The 16,488-nt window shown below is 40.6% G+C and overlaps 1 protein-coding gene across 1 annotated transcript in view; it reads right to left on the bottom strand.

Moving 5' to 3' along the window:
• The window catches only part of AXDND1 (axonemal dynein light chain domain containing 1), a 116,580-nt gene that overhangs the window by 72,643 nt on the left and 27,449 nt on the right, over positions 1–16,488 (bottom strand). Inside the window, exons 10-12 of the mRNA XM_029618071.1 lie at positions 14,842–14,982; positions 9,843–9,947; positions 1,380–1,500 (exon numbers count right to left, since the gene is read on the bottom strand). Of these exons, the coding sequence (XP_029473931.1) occupies positions 1,380–1,500; positions 9,843–9,947; positions 14,842–14,982 (367 nt within the window). The remainder of the gene's footprint in view (positions 1–1,379; positions 1,501–9,842; positions 9,948–14,841; positions 14,983–16,488) is intronic.

Genomic DNA, 16,488 nt, shown 5'->3' with positions numbered 1-16,488 from the left:
TTCCTGCGCGGGAACACTCGTGCAGCCGCAGAAAGCAAAGCTCTGATCTCTGCTTTGACTAGCTCCGCCTCCTGGACCTGATTGACAGATCCCATGACAGCATGGCTAATTCAGCCCTGCTATCGACGGGAAAAGGTTGTTTCATTCAAAAAAACAAAAAACTAGTTGTAAAAGTTTTTAGGAATGTGATAAACAACCGTCCTCTTTGTAGCTGGAGGCAGAAAACCCTAACATGTAGGATTCTAATGATGTCATATGAAGAGGTGATGTTTAAAAAAAAAAAAAAAAGAATGGCCAACTCTGCCTCCAATGCTGGATGAGAGGAATATACTCACATGTTCTTTCCTGGTATGCAGAAGTAAAGGATAGGAAATTAGCAGGTAGGTAATTATTTCACCTTTGATTCCCCACCCTGGGGCCCCAGCCACCGGCCTGTCCTAGCACAAACTGTACTGACAAACTGTAAAGCTATATTAACTAACATGACTCAAGCACACTGAGTACTTATAGCACTACTCAAACATTATATTATCTACCACATAAGCTAATAAACACCTCTATCCTTTACAATCTGTATTTATGATTTTATTTTTTTCTACACTTCCCACTGGTGGGAGTAAGATATCTGGGGAAGACTCTTTGCTTTAAAAACATCTTAAATGAAAAAATATTCAGAAAATATAATGTATCTTGGCCCCTACTGTCTTCCCTATAAAAATAATTGTTTAATGTTCCTAAAGCACACTGCATAAACACATTTAGGGCCTGATTCACCAAGCTTTTTTTTTTCCCCCATTCTGTGTCTGTGGGAAAAGTCCTTGATGAAATAAATCTTAAATGGGCATGTCATACTGATGTGTTTTGTGACAAATAAATCTGCTACTAGGCAGGGAGTGCTGCTGAGTAATAATTTACAGTATCAGTTAAGATTAGATTACATCATATTGGTGTCCATTTAAAACAAAAATACAATTTTTTTCTATTGTGTTAATATCTTATCCAACTTGATATTTTCTTCTGTGAATTTTCAAGAAATAGATCCAAAAACAGGAGATAAAAGGAAGAATATATTTTTCTTAGCACAAACAAATGGAGTAAAGCTTAGTAAATGCTAATTTTGTTTTTCTGTAAGCATGAGGCATTCAGGCATCCCACAAGGAAAAAGAGTTTGTTCATACTTAGGCACTTTTCTGTTTTGTTTTTTTCACTGCTTACCCCATTGGGATACATTTACTATTAGGATCTAAGGAACAGGATTTCTCATCAAGATCTTCTTGTGATGGCAGGAACATTATCAGCTTAGAAAGAAGGAAAATAGCAGACAGAAGATGTAAAAACATTCTTTTGAGATCTGAGTCCACGTTATTTGCTAGACTCACCTTTCTTGCCAATTTGTATGTGGCTGAGCTCCACATATCCCGTTCTTCGGTCAGGTACCCCAGGTGGGTCTCCAGCCTGCGTCTCTGTAACTCATACAGCTCCCGATATTCCTCCAGGAGGCTGAGAGAGAAAATCAAGAGTCATCCAGCCCCGTAACTGTGAGACAAGGCATGTTCTCCTCAAAGGAAAAACTGAAAGATATTTCCCGATGCACTGGTCTTCTTGAACAAACAGGAGTGACTCGCATTAGTAAGAGATGACATGCCTTGCCACAATTACATGGAATTAAAGGAAAGAAAACATGCTTTGCCTCAGGTGAGAGACAGCATGGTATCCCTTACAGGACCATTCTCAAAAGGATTGACCCTGTAAATTCCCCAGGACGAGAAGTGCCCTTCCCTCTGCAGCCAAAAGTTCCCACACCATGGGAAAAATGAGCAGGGCCAGGGGAGGATGGAGGAGGTGAAGTACATTTTATTTTATTTTATTTATTTATTTATTTGGAACTTTTATATACCGACATTCATGTGAAAAAGTACATATCATATCTGTTTACAGCGAAACGAAAGAAGTATAAATGAATGCGTTACATCGAACAAGGGTTACGGGAACTGGGATCCAAATTACAAAGAAATACTATGTTCTTCCTGATACATAACAGGGTGGCAAAAACTGACTTAGATAGAAAAGATATCATGAAGGAAACAGATCCAAAGTAATTCGTGGCTAGTGGGTTGAGGTGATAGTGAGAGGCAAGACCTGTCTGCGAGGTAGAATCATTGTTTAGAGTTCGGAAAACTTGACTGAAAGAGTAGTCCAGTTATAATAGAAAAGGCAGATGGATGGATCATCTGAATTTACTGAAAAGCTTGAGAGAAGAGCCAGGTTTTGAGGTTTTTTTTTAAGGTTGTCAAGCATCTTTCTTGCCGGAGGTCTGGCGGGAGAGCATTCCATTGCAAAGGGCCAGCTGTGGAAAGAGCTTGGTTCCTTAAGGAGGATTTGACAGGGGGGGGCGGGCGTAGAATGTGTCTCTATAAGCAGATCTAATCGGTCTAGCGGGATTGTGGTGACGAAGAGGGATATTTTGATCAGGTGGGGTGAGATTGTGTAAGGCTTTGTGTATAATCATTAGGACTTTATACTGGATTCTAAATTTGATTGGGAGCCAGTGAAGGTTACGCAGGATGGGTGTGATGTGCTCTCTTTTGCTGGTCTTGATCAAAATCCTCGCCGTAGCGTTCTGCAGCATCTGCAGGGGTTTGATGGTGTTTGCTGGTAGACCGAGAAGAAGCAAATTGCAGTAATCTATTTTTGAAAAAATGATGGCTTGAAGAACAGAGCGGTAGTCTTGGAAGTGTAGAAGGGGTCTCAGTCGTTTTAGGACTTGTAGTTTGAAAAAACAGTCTTTTGTGGTGTTATTGACAAATTTTTTTAGGTTCAGTTGGTTGTCCATGATGACTCCGAGGTTTCTCACATGGGAGGAGAAGATAGGTTGCATGGTGAGCTGATTGTTGGAGGCTGCTTTGGTGTCCTCCCGGTATATGAGGAGGAGTTCTGTCTTATTGGTGTTAAGGATTAAGTTGAGGCTTGTGAGAAGGTGGTTGATAGATTGAAGGCAGTTGTTCCAGAAGCAGAGGGTTTTGTGGAGTGAGTCCTTAATTGGGATGAGAATTTGCACATCGTCGGCATATATATAGTGAGTTAACTTTAGATTTATTAGGAGCTGGCAGAGAGGGAGAAGGTAGATGTTAAAGAGGGTTAGGGAGAGAGAGGAACCTTGGGAGACTCCCAGGGTTGAGCTGACCGGGTGGGATTCCTTGTTGTTGATTTTGACCTTGTAGAATCTGTTGCAAAGGAACGACTTGAACCAACCGAGTGCGGTGCCCTTGATGCCTATGTCAGCTAGCTGCTCCACGAGAATTGAGTGATTCACCGTGTCGAAGGCGGCTGATAAGTCGAGGAGAGCAAGAAGGCAAGGTTGTTTTTTCTCTAGACTCAGGAGAATGGTGTCTGAGAGGGAAGTTAAGAGGGCATCTGTATTTAGAGGCTTGCGGAAGCCGAACTGAGCTGGAGAGAGGATTTTATTTTCGTCCAGATAATCTGAAAGTTGTTTGTTGACGATTTTTTCCAGGAGTTTAGAGATGAATGGAAGGTTCGCTATAGGTTGGAAGTTGGCCGGATCGGCCGGTGACAGGTTGGGTTTTTTCAAAAGAGGTTTGAGAATGGAGAGTTTAAGGGCGTCAGGAACTAGGCCTTGTGTTAAAGGACAGTTAATGATTTCTGCAATAGGCTTGGCAATGATTTTTGGGATAGAGATGAGAAGATTTGAAGGAATCGAGTCCGTTGTGTGGGTTGAGAGTTTGAGCTTCTTGAGTAAGGATTCTATCTCTAAGGGTGAAGTGGTCTCAAACGTTTCGAGGCTTGTGCTAAGTTGTAAAGAGGTGGAATAGAGGGGGGGAGGCTGACCAAGAGTACATGTGAGGGTTTCATTTTGAAATCCCTGCATGTCCTTTGCACCTGCTATAAAGCAGCTGCGAGGCCCTGCTGGTGTCAGATTTTCAAAGAGAAAACCCATGGGGGGGTTTCCTTTGAAAATTAAAGTTCAGGTCCCTAGGGGTTCGAAAATTCCTATTTTAATGAGTGAGGAAACATGATATGATGCTCAATTTATAATCTGTAATGGAGAAAACTAATAGTATTAGTAGTGTGAGGGGTTTTGGGCAGAGCAGCAGCCAGATCATACACAGGGAAACCCATGAACATCTGTGGAAAATTCCCGACAGCTGTGTTTTACATGAATTCCTTCCTTTGCAGATAAGAGCAAGGAGTCAGTGATTTGTTTTTGGAGACTGAAGGGGCCTGCATGGCTGCACAGTCTGTAGGTGCTTTTTACCTACATTATCTGCAGTTTTCCAAATGAAGGTCCATGCTTACTTTCACTTTGAACACTGCCATGGGTATTTTGATATTTGTATTTGCTGTTTCCATGGAAATTGATGTGCGTATATCTGAAATTGTAATCTATATGCATCATTTTGCAAGCCCCCCTTCCCTCCCCTCCCCAAGGGAATGCCTACTCCATACGTTTTGGCACCCTGCATGGACTTCTAGCTGTGAGAAGGCTGGGCAGTCTTCAAATGGCCTTTTTATCCAGGTAAACAGCTTTTGAAAATAGGCCTCCACGTGATTAAATACTGTGGCTTTCAAGGATTGTGAAATGATATTTAGAGAAACCTCCCGAGCTGCGGGCAGAATGAGCTGCTACGGTTCCCGCATGTCCATTAGCCATGAGCTTTCTAGACTAGCGGTGGGTGCGAAATAATGCAAATGGGTTGCAATTTCAGATGTACGCACATTAATTTATAAATGATCTGGAAAGGAATATGACAAGTGAGGTGATCAGATTTGCAGATGATACAGAATTATTCAGAGTAGTTAAATCACAAGCAGATTGTGATAAATTGCAGGAAGACCTTATGGGACTGGAAGATTGGGCATCCAAATGGCAGATGAAATTTAATGTGGACAAGTGCAAGGTGTTGCATATAGGGAAAAATATCCCTTGCTGTAGTTACACGATGTTAGGCTCCATATTATGTACTACCACCCAGGAAAAAGATCAAGGCATCATAGTGGATAATACTTTAAAATCGTCAGCTCCCTGTGCTACAGCAGTCAAAAAAGCAAACAGAATATTAGGAATTATTAGGAAGGGAATGGTTAATAGAACGGAAAATGTAATAATGCCTCTGTATCGCTCCATGGTGAGACCGCACCTTGAGTACTGTGTACAGTTCTGGTCACCGCATCTCAAAAAAGATATAGTTGCACTGGAGAAGGTACAGAGAAGGGTGACCAAAATGATACAAGTGATTGAACAACTCCCCTGTGAGGAAAGGCTAAAGAGTTTAGGGCTGTTCAGCTTGGAGAAGAGACGGCTGAGGCGGGATATGATATAGGTCTTTAAAATCATGAGAGGTCTAGAACAAGTAGATGTGACTCAGTTATTTACTCTTTTGGATAATAGAAGTAATGGGGGAGGGGGGGTGGGCATCCATGAAGTTAGCAAGTAGCACATTTAAGACTAATCGGAGAAAATTGTTTTTCACTCAATGCACATTTAAGCTCTGTAATTTGTTGCCAGAGGATGTGATTAGTGCAGTTAGTGTAGCTGGGTTTAAAAAAGGTTTGGATATGTTCTTGGAGGAGAAGTCCATTAACGGCTATTAATAAAGTTGACTTAGGGAATAGCCATCAGTACCATTGGATCTACTTAGTGTTTGGGTATTTGCCAGTAATTGTAGCCTGGTTTGGCCACCTTTGGAAACAGGATGCTGGGCTTGATGGACCTTGGTCTGACCCAGCTTGGAAATTTCTTATGTTCTTATGCCTGCAGTAGCTTATCCCTACTGTTATCCGCTTCACTTCCACTGTAAGCTGGAAGAAGGTGCTCACTCCTCCTCACTTTGTGCTGCAGCAGCCAGATGTTTCAGTATCTCCTCTCTTCCTATGGGGCTGTCATAATAAAACCCACGCATTACTCCCGTGGCAGAAATCCATGCCCAACCGGTATGCAGTAAGCAAATGCCATGCAAATGGCTGTGAGTAAAAAAAAAATGAAAAAGCACATAAAAGGTAAAAAGCATGGATTTTACGTTTATTACTCGTAGGCTATTTGCATGCTGTAAATTCATGTTAAAATGCTTCTTGTCTAACTTTCTTTGTACAATTGCATTTGAAGACACTATCGTTCTGTTTACACATAACTACTGAAATGGGTATATTCAAGTTCTTGGTTGCTTTTTCTTCAGTTCCATTTGTGTTTTCTTCCCAAATCTTGAGTGAGATATCTGGTTTAGCAGCCCATCCTGTGAGAAAAGAAATGAAGAAGCCAAGCAGATAAGCACCACAGCAGAGTTAGACCCCCAATAGTCCAAGGTTACAGCCATGTCTGTACCATACTCCCACCATCTGCCCATGGTTTCCGCACCATCCACTAAAGACAGCGCTCATCTCCGAGGGCAAGCATCAGAGCCAGCACACTGCTCTTGGCAAGTCGGTACTTTTAAATATCAGCTGCTTGAGGAGTTTGGGGTGTTCTAAGATTTTAAATTCATTTGGGATAAGTCTGAGGCTATGGTCATCCCAGAGGAAACTAAACAACTGTGGGGCAGGAATTTTCCTTTAACAGGGGCAGTGGAGGCTTTTACTTAGGAATCCAGTTGCCGGATAACCCAAACAATTTGTATAGGCTTAATCTTAAGACTCTCTTAGATTTATCAAAGCCTATGCTGCACATGTGAACCTACCTGGAAAAATAACCCTTTATAAGATGATTCAGTTTCCAAAATGACTGTACGTTCTCTAATTACTTCCTATACAGTTGTTAAAGAAGGATATTAAGGATATGATGGGTTAGTTTCCAGGTTTATATGGCATGGTACTAAGCTTGGCATTCCTTTTTATCAGGTAAAAAGAAGTTGGGATAATAGAGGAATGGATGTATAAGGTAACCAGAATAGATAGGATAATAAGGGACTAGTGTTATGATACCTCGTGTTATACCGATACGAATGTTGAAAAGATTCTAGGGTCGCCTCTACATTTGCAATATATTCTAAATGCAGATGCCGATAAATTGGCAGTCGAATTCGGAAGAGGGTGCCTGCAATACCTCATACCATTCCTTTTCTTCTCATTAGGGGGAAATTAGGGTTTTTACCAGGTGATCAGGTTAATGTCTTTAGATTATGAACACAGAAAGGTATTTAACAAATCTCTGATGTGCTTAGTGCAGAGAAATGTATGTTGTCCTTTCAAAAACTGAAAGAAAAGTATGGGACTGACAATAAGAATTTCTTTGCCTATTTGCAAATGAGACATTATATGGAGACGTTGAGTAAGCAGGGGGTTGTGCCCAAACCTCTTTAAGGTCGAAGTGGTAGAGAGATCGACTAATTAAGGGCTAAACAAAATGCCTTGAACAGTACCAATGAAATTCTAATGGAAAATGAAGAGGGGAATTAGAGATTCATTTATTAGGGGAAAAATTGGAAAATTGTTTCAAGAGAATTAATGAAAATAAGACTTTAAGAGAAATGCAATACACATTTTTGCATAAAGCTTATTTTTCACAAATTAGAGCATGCAAAGCTAAATTTCAAATTCGGACAGATATATGAAATGTAAACTGGAAACGATAGTTTCTCCCATATGTTCTGGTATGTATATAGGTGAGGGATTTCTTGAAAATTGTTAACAAATTTTAGTACAATTATATCACATTATTTCACCTAATGTAGATGTTGTTTTATTTGATAATATGTCTGTATATTAAAGATCAAAAGTAAGAGTACAAAGATGTTTTTTTAGAAAGATGCTTCTTTTGGGGAAGAAATGTGTTTTAGTGATTTGGAGAGCTTCTGACCCTCCATCTTATTGGCATTGGTGGAACCCATTGCATAATGTTACACAACTGGAAATATAGCAGGCAAAGGTACCTTCTTAAGCAAGAAAATCTTTTTAAAGATTTGGAATCCATACATTCAGCAGCTTCCTGCAAGAATTTGCAGAAATGTACTTATCTATCCTGAACTGGTATTTTAGACAATGTAGTTGAAGTGAATAAATTACACAGTGAAGACCCAAATTATACTTAGGATTGTATCTTGTGGGAAAGGGAAGACTTGCTAATAATAAAACAGGTTTTACCACCCTGTTTTATTGTAACTGCTACACTCTCCTAACCTTGTTCTTGTTACTGTGGTTTGAGTTCTCTCTACTTTACACACATTGTTAAATTTAAACCGGTTTGATGTGATTCCTGTCATGAAAGCCGGTATAGCAAAATAATAAATAAATAAATAAATAAATAAATAAATAAATAAATAATCGTAGCATAAGTTTTGACCCAGGTTTTAGTATGTGTTTTTTCTGCATTAAAAATCTCATCAAATACCAGAATTATTTCAGCATGTGTGCGAAAATGCAGCTAAACGTATACTAGGGTCAGCACAGCTTATTATATCTGCCTCTGCTGAAGGCTCTGGCTACCATGGTTCTCTTGTCTCGCTGTGAACCCCAAGAGCCTGGCATTCCCCCGGGTTTTCTCCTCTTTTCTCTCCAAGTGCAGAAGAAGCTAATCACCTTGATTATCTCCCCCTCTCTCATGGATTTTCCAAGATTGTTCGAGCAATAAGTCAGCAACAAGTCAATTTATTGTGAAGAGTTGTTGACAGTGAATGATCAGAGACAAAATTATTGACAGGATTGGTTTTGAAGACTTGTGAAGAGTGAGTCATTGATTTCTTCTGAGAAAGTTGTACAGAGTGAATCATTAAACAGCAAGGCCTTGAGGGACTATTAAATATTGTCTGGAGAATACTCACATGTGGAGGAGCTCCCAGGCCAGGACATCTACCCTCCCCCCACGCTGGCCGTGGCAGGGGATCTGTGGAGACAGCATTCGCAATCCCTTGGGAGGAAGATATCCCCATCATCATGCACTGGTGACAGCTAGTGACTGGGTTCAGGACCCATAATCACAGGACTCGGGATCATGGCCTCTGACTGAGGACTGTCACTGAGATGACTGGCCTATGTGAGTTGGAAGTGCATATTAAATAGGAGGGGAAAAAAAACCCTGGGTAGTTATGAATGAAGGTTCAAGGCACCAAACCGCAGCCCCAGTTATGATTGAGCTGGAAGCCCAAAGGAGCAGGAGGAAACTGCTCAGCCCAAAGAAAAGAAAGCATATTTAAATTATAATGGAATAACATTTTACAAATCAGCCAATAGTGTTTGGAAGCTAAATAATCTTTTATAATCATATCAAACAACTCCTAATTTTATCCTTGGTCTCACAATTCCAAATCATTAAATATTTGAGCATGCTACACCAATACCTCTTAATCCAGATGTAACCTCAGTTTTGAAGTCTTCACTCCTAAAGAAATAACCGCCAGTTCTTATTTACTTAACCCTATTCTGTAGACGTAAACTTTTCATGAAGACTGTAATCTGTAAGCATCTGTATTTATTATAAGAATTTGTATTTACTATTTATATTTATTATTTAGCTATTAACATTATTCTGTTACCACTTGGTACTATTTCTCTCCTTTACCTCAAACTCTAAGTTCCTACTAAGTTAGCCATGTTATTTATACCCAATTGTTGGATGTAATTGTATATTTGTTTAATTGTTCAATCTGTTTGATGTAATTTTCTGATCCTTGTTCTGTGTAAACCGAAGTGGTATGCACTAGTGCATGAACTCCGGTATATAAAAGCCTTTAAATAAATAAATAAATAAATAAATAAATAAAAAGAAACTGGTTAAAAAGGCACCGTCACCCAGGAAAAGGGATAGAAAGAGAAACATGCTTTAATCTTTGGGGAGACAGAAAAATAAATGAGAAAGTCTCTTGAGAGAGATTAGCAATCTGTTAGGAAAGACTCACTTGGCTTTCTGCTCCGTCTCCTGAACGGCACTGACCAGCTGCTTTTGGATGTCTTTGGCTTCCTTGCTCACGTTAAGATCATGTTCTCGGACCTCATACAGCTCCCTGAAATCAACATCACAAAACTACATTTACAGCACATCCTCCAGCAGGAGGCAGCAGAAAGGACAGCCAACCAAGCGGTTCTGGACGGAAGGTTTAAGGTCGAGGCTAGAAAAACAGCAGCAGAGTTCAAAGGGAATGAAGTCATGGACAAGATTTTCCAAGGGAAAGCATGAAGAGAGAGCAGAAGAAATGGTCTTTGGGATAGATAGAAGAATTATAAATGAGGAGGAGCCAGCAAGGTAAATCACAAAATGAGTAGTCAGATAGAGACGATGGGAACCAAAATAGAAGAGAGTTGCAGATCCCTAGTGGAGACAGAGGAGAAAGTCATACAGAATGTTAAAGGCAGTAGTGTGGTCAGGACATTTAAGTCAGAGTAATTGCTTGCCATTAATTGTTGTTCTCTAATGACAGCAGTACAGTGAGCCAGACTGACGCATCCTCTGTGTAATCATAAAGCTCTTCTAGAGCTTTCTAAAAAGCCTTGAGCATGTATAGGAATTTTTCCCTGCACATTGTTTGGCCTGCTGCTCTTCATCTGATTGCATTACTTTGATTATCTACTCCTTAGTTGTTAAGCTAACTGCTCACATTTCAGCAAACCTGTGGATAGTTATTACCTGCAGGGTTTGCCAAAATAATTTTAAAAAACCTATGTGAAAGGTAAATAAAGGATGGTTATTTACAGTTTAAAGCAATATTAAAACAAGGGGACGCTCCATTGAACTAACAACCAGCAGATTTACAACAAATCATTGTTATCAAGCTGTGAAATCTGTTGCCAGCGGACATGATCAAGGTGACTACCATAGCGGGATTTAAAAGAGGTTTGGACGAGCTCCTGGAGGTAAAGTCCATAATATATTATCAGCCAGGTAGACTAAAGAAAGCTATTGCTACCCCTGGGAGTGAGTAACAGGAAATAGCCTACTTTATGGGATCTGCCACCCAGACTGGCTACTGACAAAGACAGGATTTTGGACTCAATAGACCTTAGTGTGACACAACAGGGCATTTCTTATGGTCCCAACTCAGAATCCCAATGTGAAGCATTTTTCAAGGCAATGATGACTGGTGAATGTGTAGGCAGAGCTCCACGTTGCAGTCTTGCAAATCTCTTCTAAGGAAATAACCTTTAGATTAGCTACCAACATTACCATGATCCTAACAGTGTGATCTTCACATGACCTTTTAAGGTCAAACTTGCTAGGGTATGACAACGAGATATGTCAGAGGTGGTCAACTTCAGTCCTTAACAGCCACAAACATGTCTGGTTTTCAAGAAAAGCTACAATGAATATGCATGAGACAGATCTGTATGTGGTGGAGCCACTTTGCTTGGAACTGTTAATTGTTTTGCTGGGTTGAAAGGTATTTATTTATATTCTGCTTTCTCAGGCACTTTAAAGCAGATTATATTCAGGTATTATATGTATTTCTCTATCCCCAAAGGGCTCACAAATTGTATCTGAAGTAATAGAAAGCAAAGTGACTTACCCAAGGTCACAAGGAGCAGCAGTGGGATTTGAACTGTTGCTTCCCTAGTTTGTAGCTCATTGTTCCAACCCCTAGGCTATTCCTCCACTCTAATACTACACAGTATTGGGTTTTTTAATTTTCCCTTTTTCTTCTTTGAGCCATGACTGTGAATATTTGGTGTGACCAAACTGAGCCAGAAGCCGCAGTGGAGAGCCTCAGAACCAGGCCCAATCTGAAAGCATCAGCAGTGACAGATTTTTTTTGTGCTATTGCTCTAACAGACCCAGAGGCAGTAAGAGAAAGCTTCTGAACCAGGCTCAGCCAATAAATGAGACTGAACATTTTATTACCAAACTGCACCAGAAGCTGCTGGGGGAAGCTCCAATTGCGGCTCGTCTTTTAAGTTAAACTGCAGGTGGAGTTTGTTTTTCTCTCCTTTCTCTATACCACACAGAGTCAGAATCTGAAAGGGGGGGGGGGCCCAGAAGAATTGCTGTAGGCATGCCCAGATTTAGACTCAACTACTAATATCAGGGTGGTGAACCCTATTTCTAACTGATTTTGCTACATTTGAGCTAAGGTCAAGTGAAGAAAACTCCTGCTCTGTATAAGAGGAACTGCCTGAGGAAGCCCAGCTTGTGTTCAAATTGAGAGGAACTAATGGAGGAAACCTGTGTTCTTACGGGTGGACGTGGCAATTTTATAACATGCGCGCACTGGCGTGTCCACTCAAAGTTTGGTGCTTGCCCACTTTGATTCACAAGTCAAATCCTTCAAGCCTTTTATAACAGTTACTAGAACAGAGTATTAGAGTCACTAAAAGAGGCTCCTGGGAAGCATGTGTGGGAATATAGAGAAAGGAGAGATCAACCAGTGGTGGTATAATATTTATGAGAACCCTGGTTTATAGACAAAGCTCAAAGTTAGAATCTGTGGTGAGCCAGTTCCAAGCAGAAATATCTTTCTCTGCCTAGCTATCACATGAACAGAATTATCTCTCACTGGGGTCAGCTAGTTCTGTTCTGCTTTACTATTCTGTGTTGTTGATGATGATAAGAATTTTCTTGGCTTTTCTAGTTTTTCCTAGTCTTTACACAGATAGATGGAATTCCATATGTCAGTAGAGACCCTTCGGTCCATCACTTGGCTGAGCTGGTTCAGCGGCTGGCTGTCTCTCTAGACTATGGGAGCTATACTCATCTCTGCCTAGGAACATAATCTGTCCTTAAATTAGCCATGGTGGTTGATCGGTTTATTTCCATGCTGACCGAGGATGCAGGAGGTTGTCATATCTCCACATTTTATAAAATTCTGTTGAACGTTCTTGAAGTAACAAAACCGTTCATTGCTGGACATAATTCTTTCAAAGAAAATTGACTGGCTTTATGATGTTGATAAAATGATTACTAGCTAGATTTAGGCCTAGCTATTCTTGCTATACTATGCCAGCACTAACAAATGGAATTTGACTTTGTTGTAGATTAATTTCTCTGACTGAGAACCTGAAGCAGCTGATGGATGCATCCAAATGGCCTGGCCACCAGCTTTTCTAGTTGGCTTCCTGGGCCTTTTTTGCATGCTTCAAAGTCAGTTTTAATCTCGACTTACTTGTGCTAGTGAGATAGGCATGAAGCCTTTTTTGCTGGACCTAAATTACTTGCAGTGATATCTTTACACAGAAACCGCATATTATTTATTTATTTATTTTTAACTTTTATATACCGACATTCTTGCATTAAATGCAAATCATGCCGGTTTACAGTGAAACATACTGAGATATCATAGCTTTCACCCAAAAGCTTGCAGTACGCCTCATGATGACCTGCAAGGGACAGCTTTTGGGAATACTTTGGGCACATCTTGAAGCCACTGGCTTCCTTCTCAGCCATGACCTGGAAAATAGCCTACTCAATATCAAAGGAAATCATTTTTCAAGAGAAAAAAGATGGGCTAAGAGGAGTAACACGGTGATTATGCTAAAAGCACAGAACATAATTTGGCACACCCAAGGTTTTAATCATCCACTGAGCTGAAGTGACATTAATAAAAAATAAAGTTTGAAAAGTATTGAAAAACCTTTCTACCAAAAAAATAAGAAAACCTTGACTGAAAAGTCAGCATGGAATAGTGGAAAAGTCATAAAATGCCTGAAGGCCGAAAATGACAGCAGAAGTGATCTAGCAGGATGTCCGCCCCCTTCAAAGAACTGAAGAGCATCAGATTTGGCAGCAAGCAAGAAACCCCTTGTACATGTGTAAAGCTTTCTAAGACAGTTCTAAAAGTGTCCGCCAACTCTCTAGGTGATGCAGGATTGGCGTGGTTCACTGTGGCTGTCTGTCACCACAGAATAAAGAAGCAACTCAAAGACTTCAATTGTAGGAGGATGTTATAATGCCCAGAACAAGCACACTTTCAACAAATAAAATGCACATGTCACATTATGTTTCCTAAGAGTTCATGCTTTCCCTCCATTCCTCTCTAAACTTGCAAACTATATTTCCCCTTCCTCATCCACGCAATACCTTTCATATCTTATTTATGTGCACAGTCTTTCATTCTCTAGTATATCCTTAATGTGACCCACTGTATGTATGACACTCCAGCTCTCAACAGCCCAAGCTGAGTTTTCCCATATTATAGGGCAGCGCTAAGATCACTAAGATGTGGGCGTACCTGTAGAACAGGTGCATCCAGAAATGGCTGCAGGCCCAGTACAAATGCTCATAGCATCTGGTGGAACAATGCTAGTCATAAAAGCTGAGTGGTAGGGTGTGGACAGTGACTGACGAATAACAGAGTACAGTGTTAAATACTTCTCTCTCTCTAAGTGACCTGTTAGCATATCTACTAAAATCCTGAGTGTGCAAGGTACTAATGTGCACTTGGGGTTGAAGCAGCTTCTGACTCTATAAGAGATGATGCCACGTTGCATCAGTCTGGTGATGGGCTGTCCAAAGCTACAGTACAAATGGCACAGCAAAAGAATAAAACAAATCCAAAATCACATGAGCTGAGAACAGAGAGGAAGGGAATAAAAATGGAAGAGCAATAGTTTTCTGGCTACTGTTGTGTGACATTGCTTATTGTCTTCTATTCACACTGAAAAGCTTAACTCCCTTTTCTGTGAATAAAACAATCTTAACCAGCAACTGTAGAGGTATCTGGGTGTTTTCTTTGCTAAGATCTAATGCAGCAAAAAGCCTAGCGCAAACCACCTGTTATATAATTCAGCAGGGGTGGCATTTCTATGAACTAGGAGAAGGTGAGACCTACTGAAACAATCCACCCTGACCAGGCACTGGGAACATGATGGCGGATGCCTGCTTAGTATGTTTCTACCCCACCCATTTTCTGCACAAGCCCCTCCCATCTGCTGCGCAGAAGACAATCTTACGAGTCAGTCACTGAGTCAGACCTGGCCAAGAGTTCAATGGCGTTCTTGAACTGGATCAGCTCATCTGTCAGGCACCTATCCAATGCCCGCTGTGCCATCATGCTATTGTGGAGGCTCCTCACCTGACGCGGAATGCGATCCAGCAGGTTCACATAGCGGTGCCTGCAGAAAAAAGAGACATGTAGAAGAAAGTGAAATGGGAAGGTGAGGAAGGACACAGTGAAAAAAAGGGGAATTGAGATAGAAAAACAGAGCAGCAAGAAGAGAGGTAGAAAGGTTGGGGAATAGGAAGAAAAAAACTGAAGGAGATGGGGAGTATTAGATTTGCTTCTTAGGAGCTGAGGCCCTTCATAATAGCCAAATCCTGCAGCTTACCATTGCGTTTAGCTCCTGGTTATATTCTACATCTCTGGCCATGCATTTCTCATCAATTCTACAAATGTGACCACTAAAGCCATTACAGAACCTCCTATATTTCTTAAATCATGCTGTAAATATTGAATCTTTTCAGATTATTGCCAGAAATGGCAGTAGAAGTTTCAGTACTGCCACAGCTAAATGTGGCATGTATGATAGGAAAAGCATCAATACTCTCACTGTACTTAGGTAACAGCCCTACTATACTAGCATCCCTAGCAGAAAGACACACTGGAAAAGTGTGAATGTGCATTACTAACGGCAACAAAGTCACATTACCTTGAGGCTTATGACATCATAAAAGGCCTGTCTTACGCCACATCTGTCATAGCTGACAGGCTGCCTGCTTTTCTCTAATACCCTTAAAAGAGAGAAGGAAGACTGGTGCTCTTTTATGCAAATCTTCTATTGCTGTACTCCCCGTTTATATAATTGTGATAGCACTACTTTCTATGAGGTCAATTCACTCTTTTTGAAACTGGAAACGCTTTAAGGCGTGGCTATTGACCAATTCTGGGGTTGTTGTTCTTTAGTTGGAGAGTGTTAGCTATTGTGTGAGAATCAAATTTTGTGGGGCTCAGAGGGCTTAGCTATTTTTTAAAATATGTTTTGTTGCCTTTATCCATTTTTTTTTTTGCATTGTATGTGTTGTACCTTGCTCGGAGCTATGTTGACAACAAAGTCTAACAAACAAATGAAATAAATAAATAAACAAAGAGCCGTGAAGGCAAATTATTTGCTATTTAAAAGCTGGAGAAGAGGCTGTGCGAGAGGCCAAATAGTAATGAACTGGGCATTAATGAGCATCTAAGGAAGCATTTTGGACATACCCTACTCCAAATCATAAAATGCAATTGCTGCTTCCTTTCCTGTGTGCTAGGCCTTTTCTGGCATGTAAAGTTAGTTGGATGACAACGACCTTCTATGGAAAAAGGAGGGGGTAATACCACACAGCAAGCTTAAGCCCTGATGTCAGTGCTTTAAAGGCGAGAAGCCAAAAACATCTGCCCGCAGTTCCATCTCCACAGCGCCTCACGTGCATACTTTCTGAAACACTTATTCACAGTGTCCTGGATACACATGTTCATGGCCACGCAGAGATCTGCTACAGTACTTTATAACCTGTGTCTGTCAGGTACTCACAGATTATAAAATATATGTACGTCTACTCCCCAACATATGCACATATGTACAACTACGCACAAACACCTGCAATGCATTGAACGCACGTACTTTCCCTACCTATTTTAT

Source organism: Rhinatrema bivittatum, chromosome 10, assembly GCF_901001135.1.
Source record: "Rhinatrema bivittatum chromosome 10, aRhiBiv1.1, whole genome shotgun sequence".
In the NCBI taxonomy this organism is placed as follows: Eukaryota; Metazoa; Chordata; class Amphibia; order Gymnophiona; family Rhinatrematidae; genus Rhinatrema; species Rhinatrema bivittatum.
This window is presented reverse-complemented; position numbering and strand designations above follow the sequence as displayed.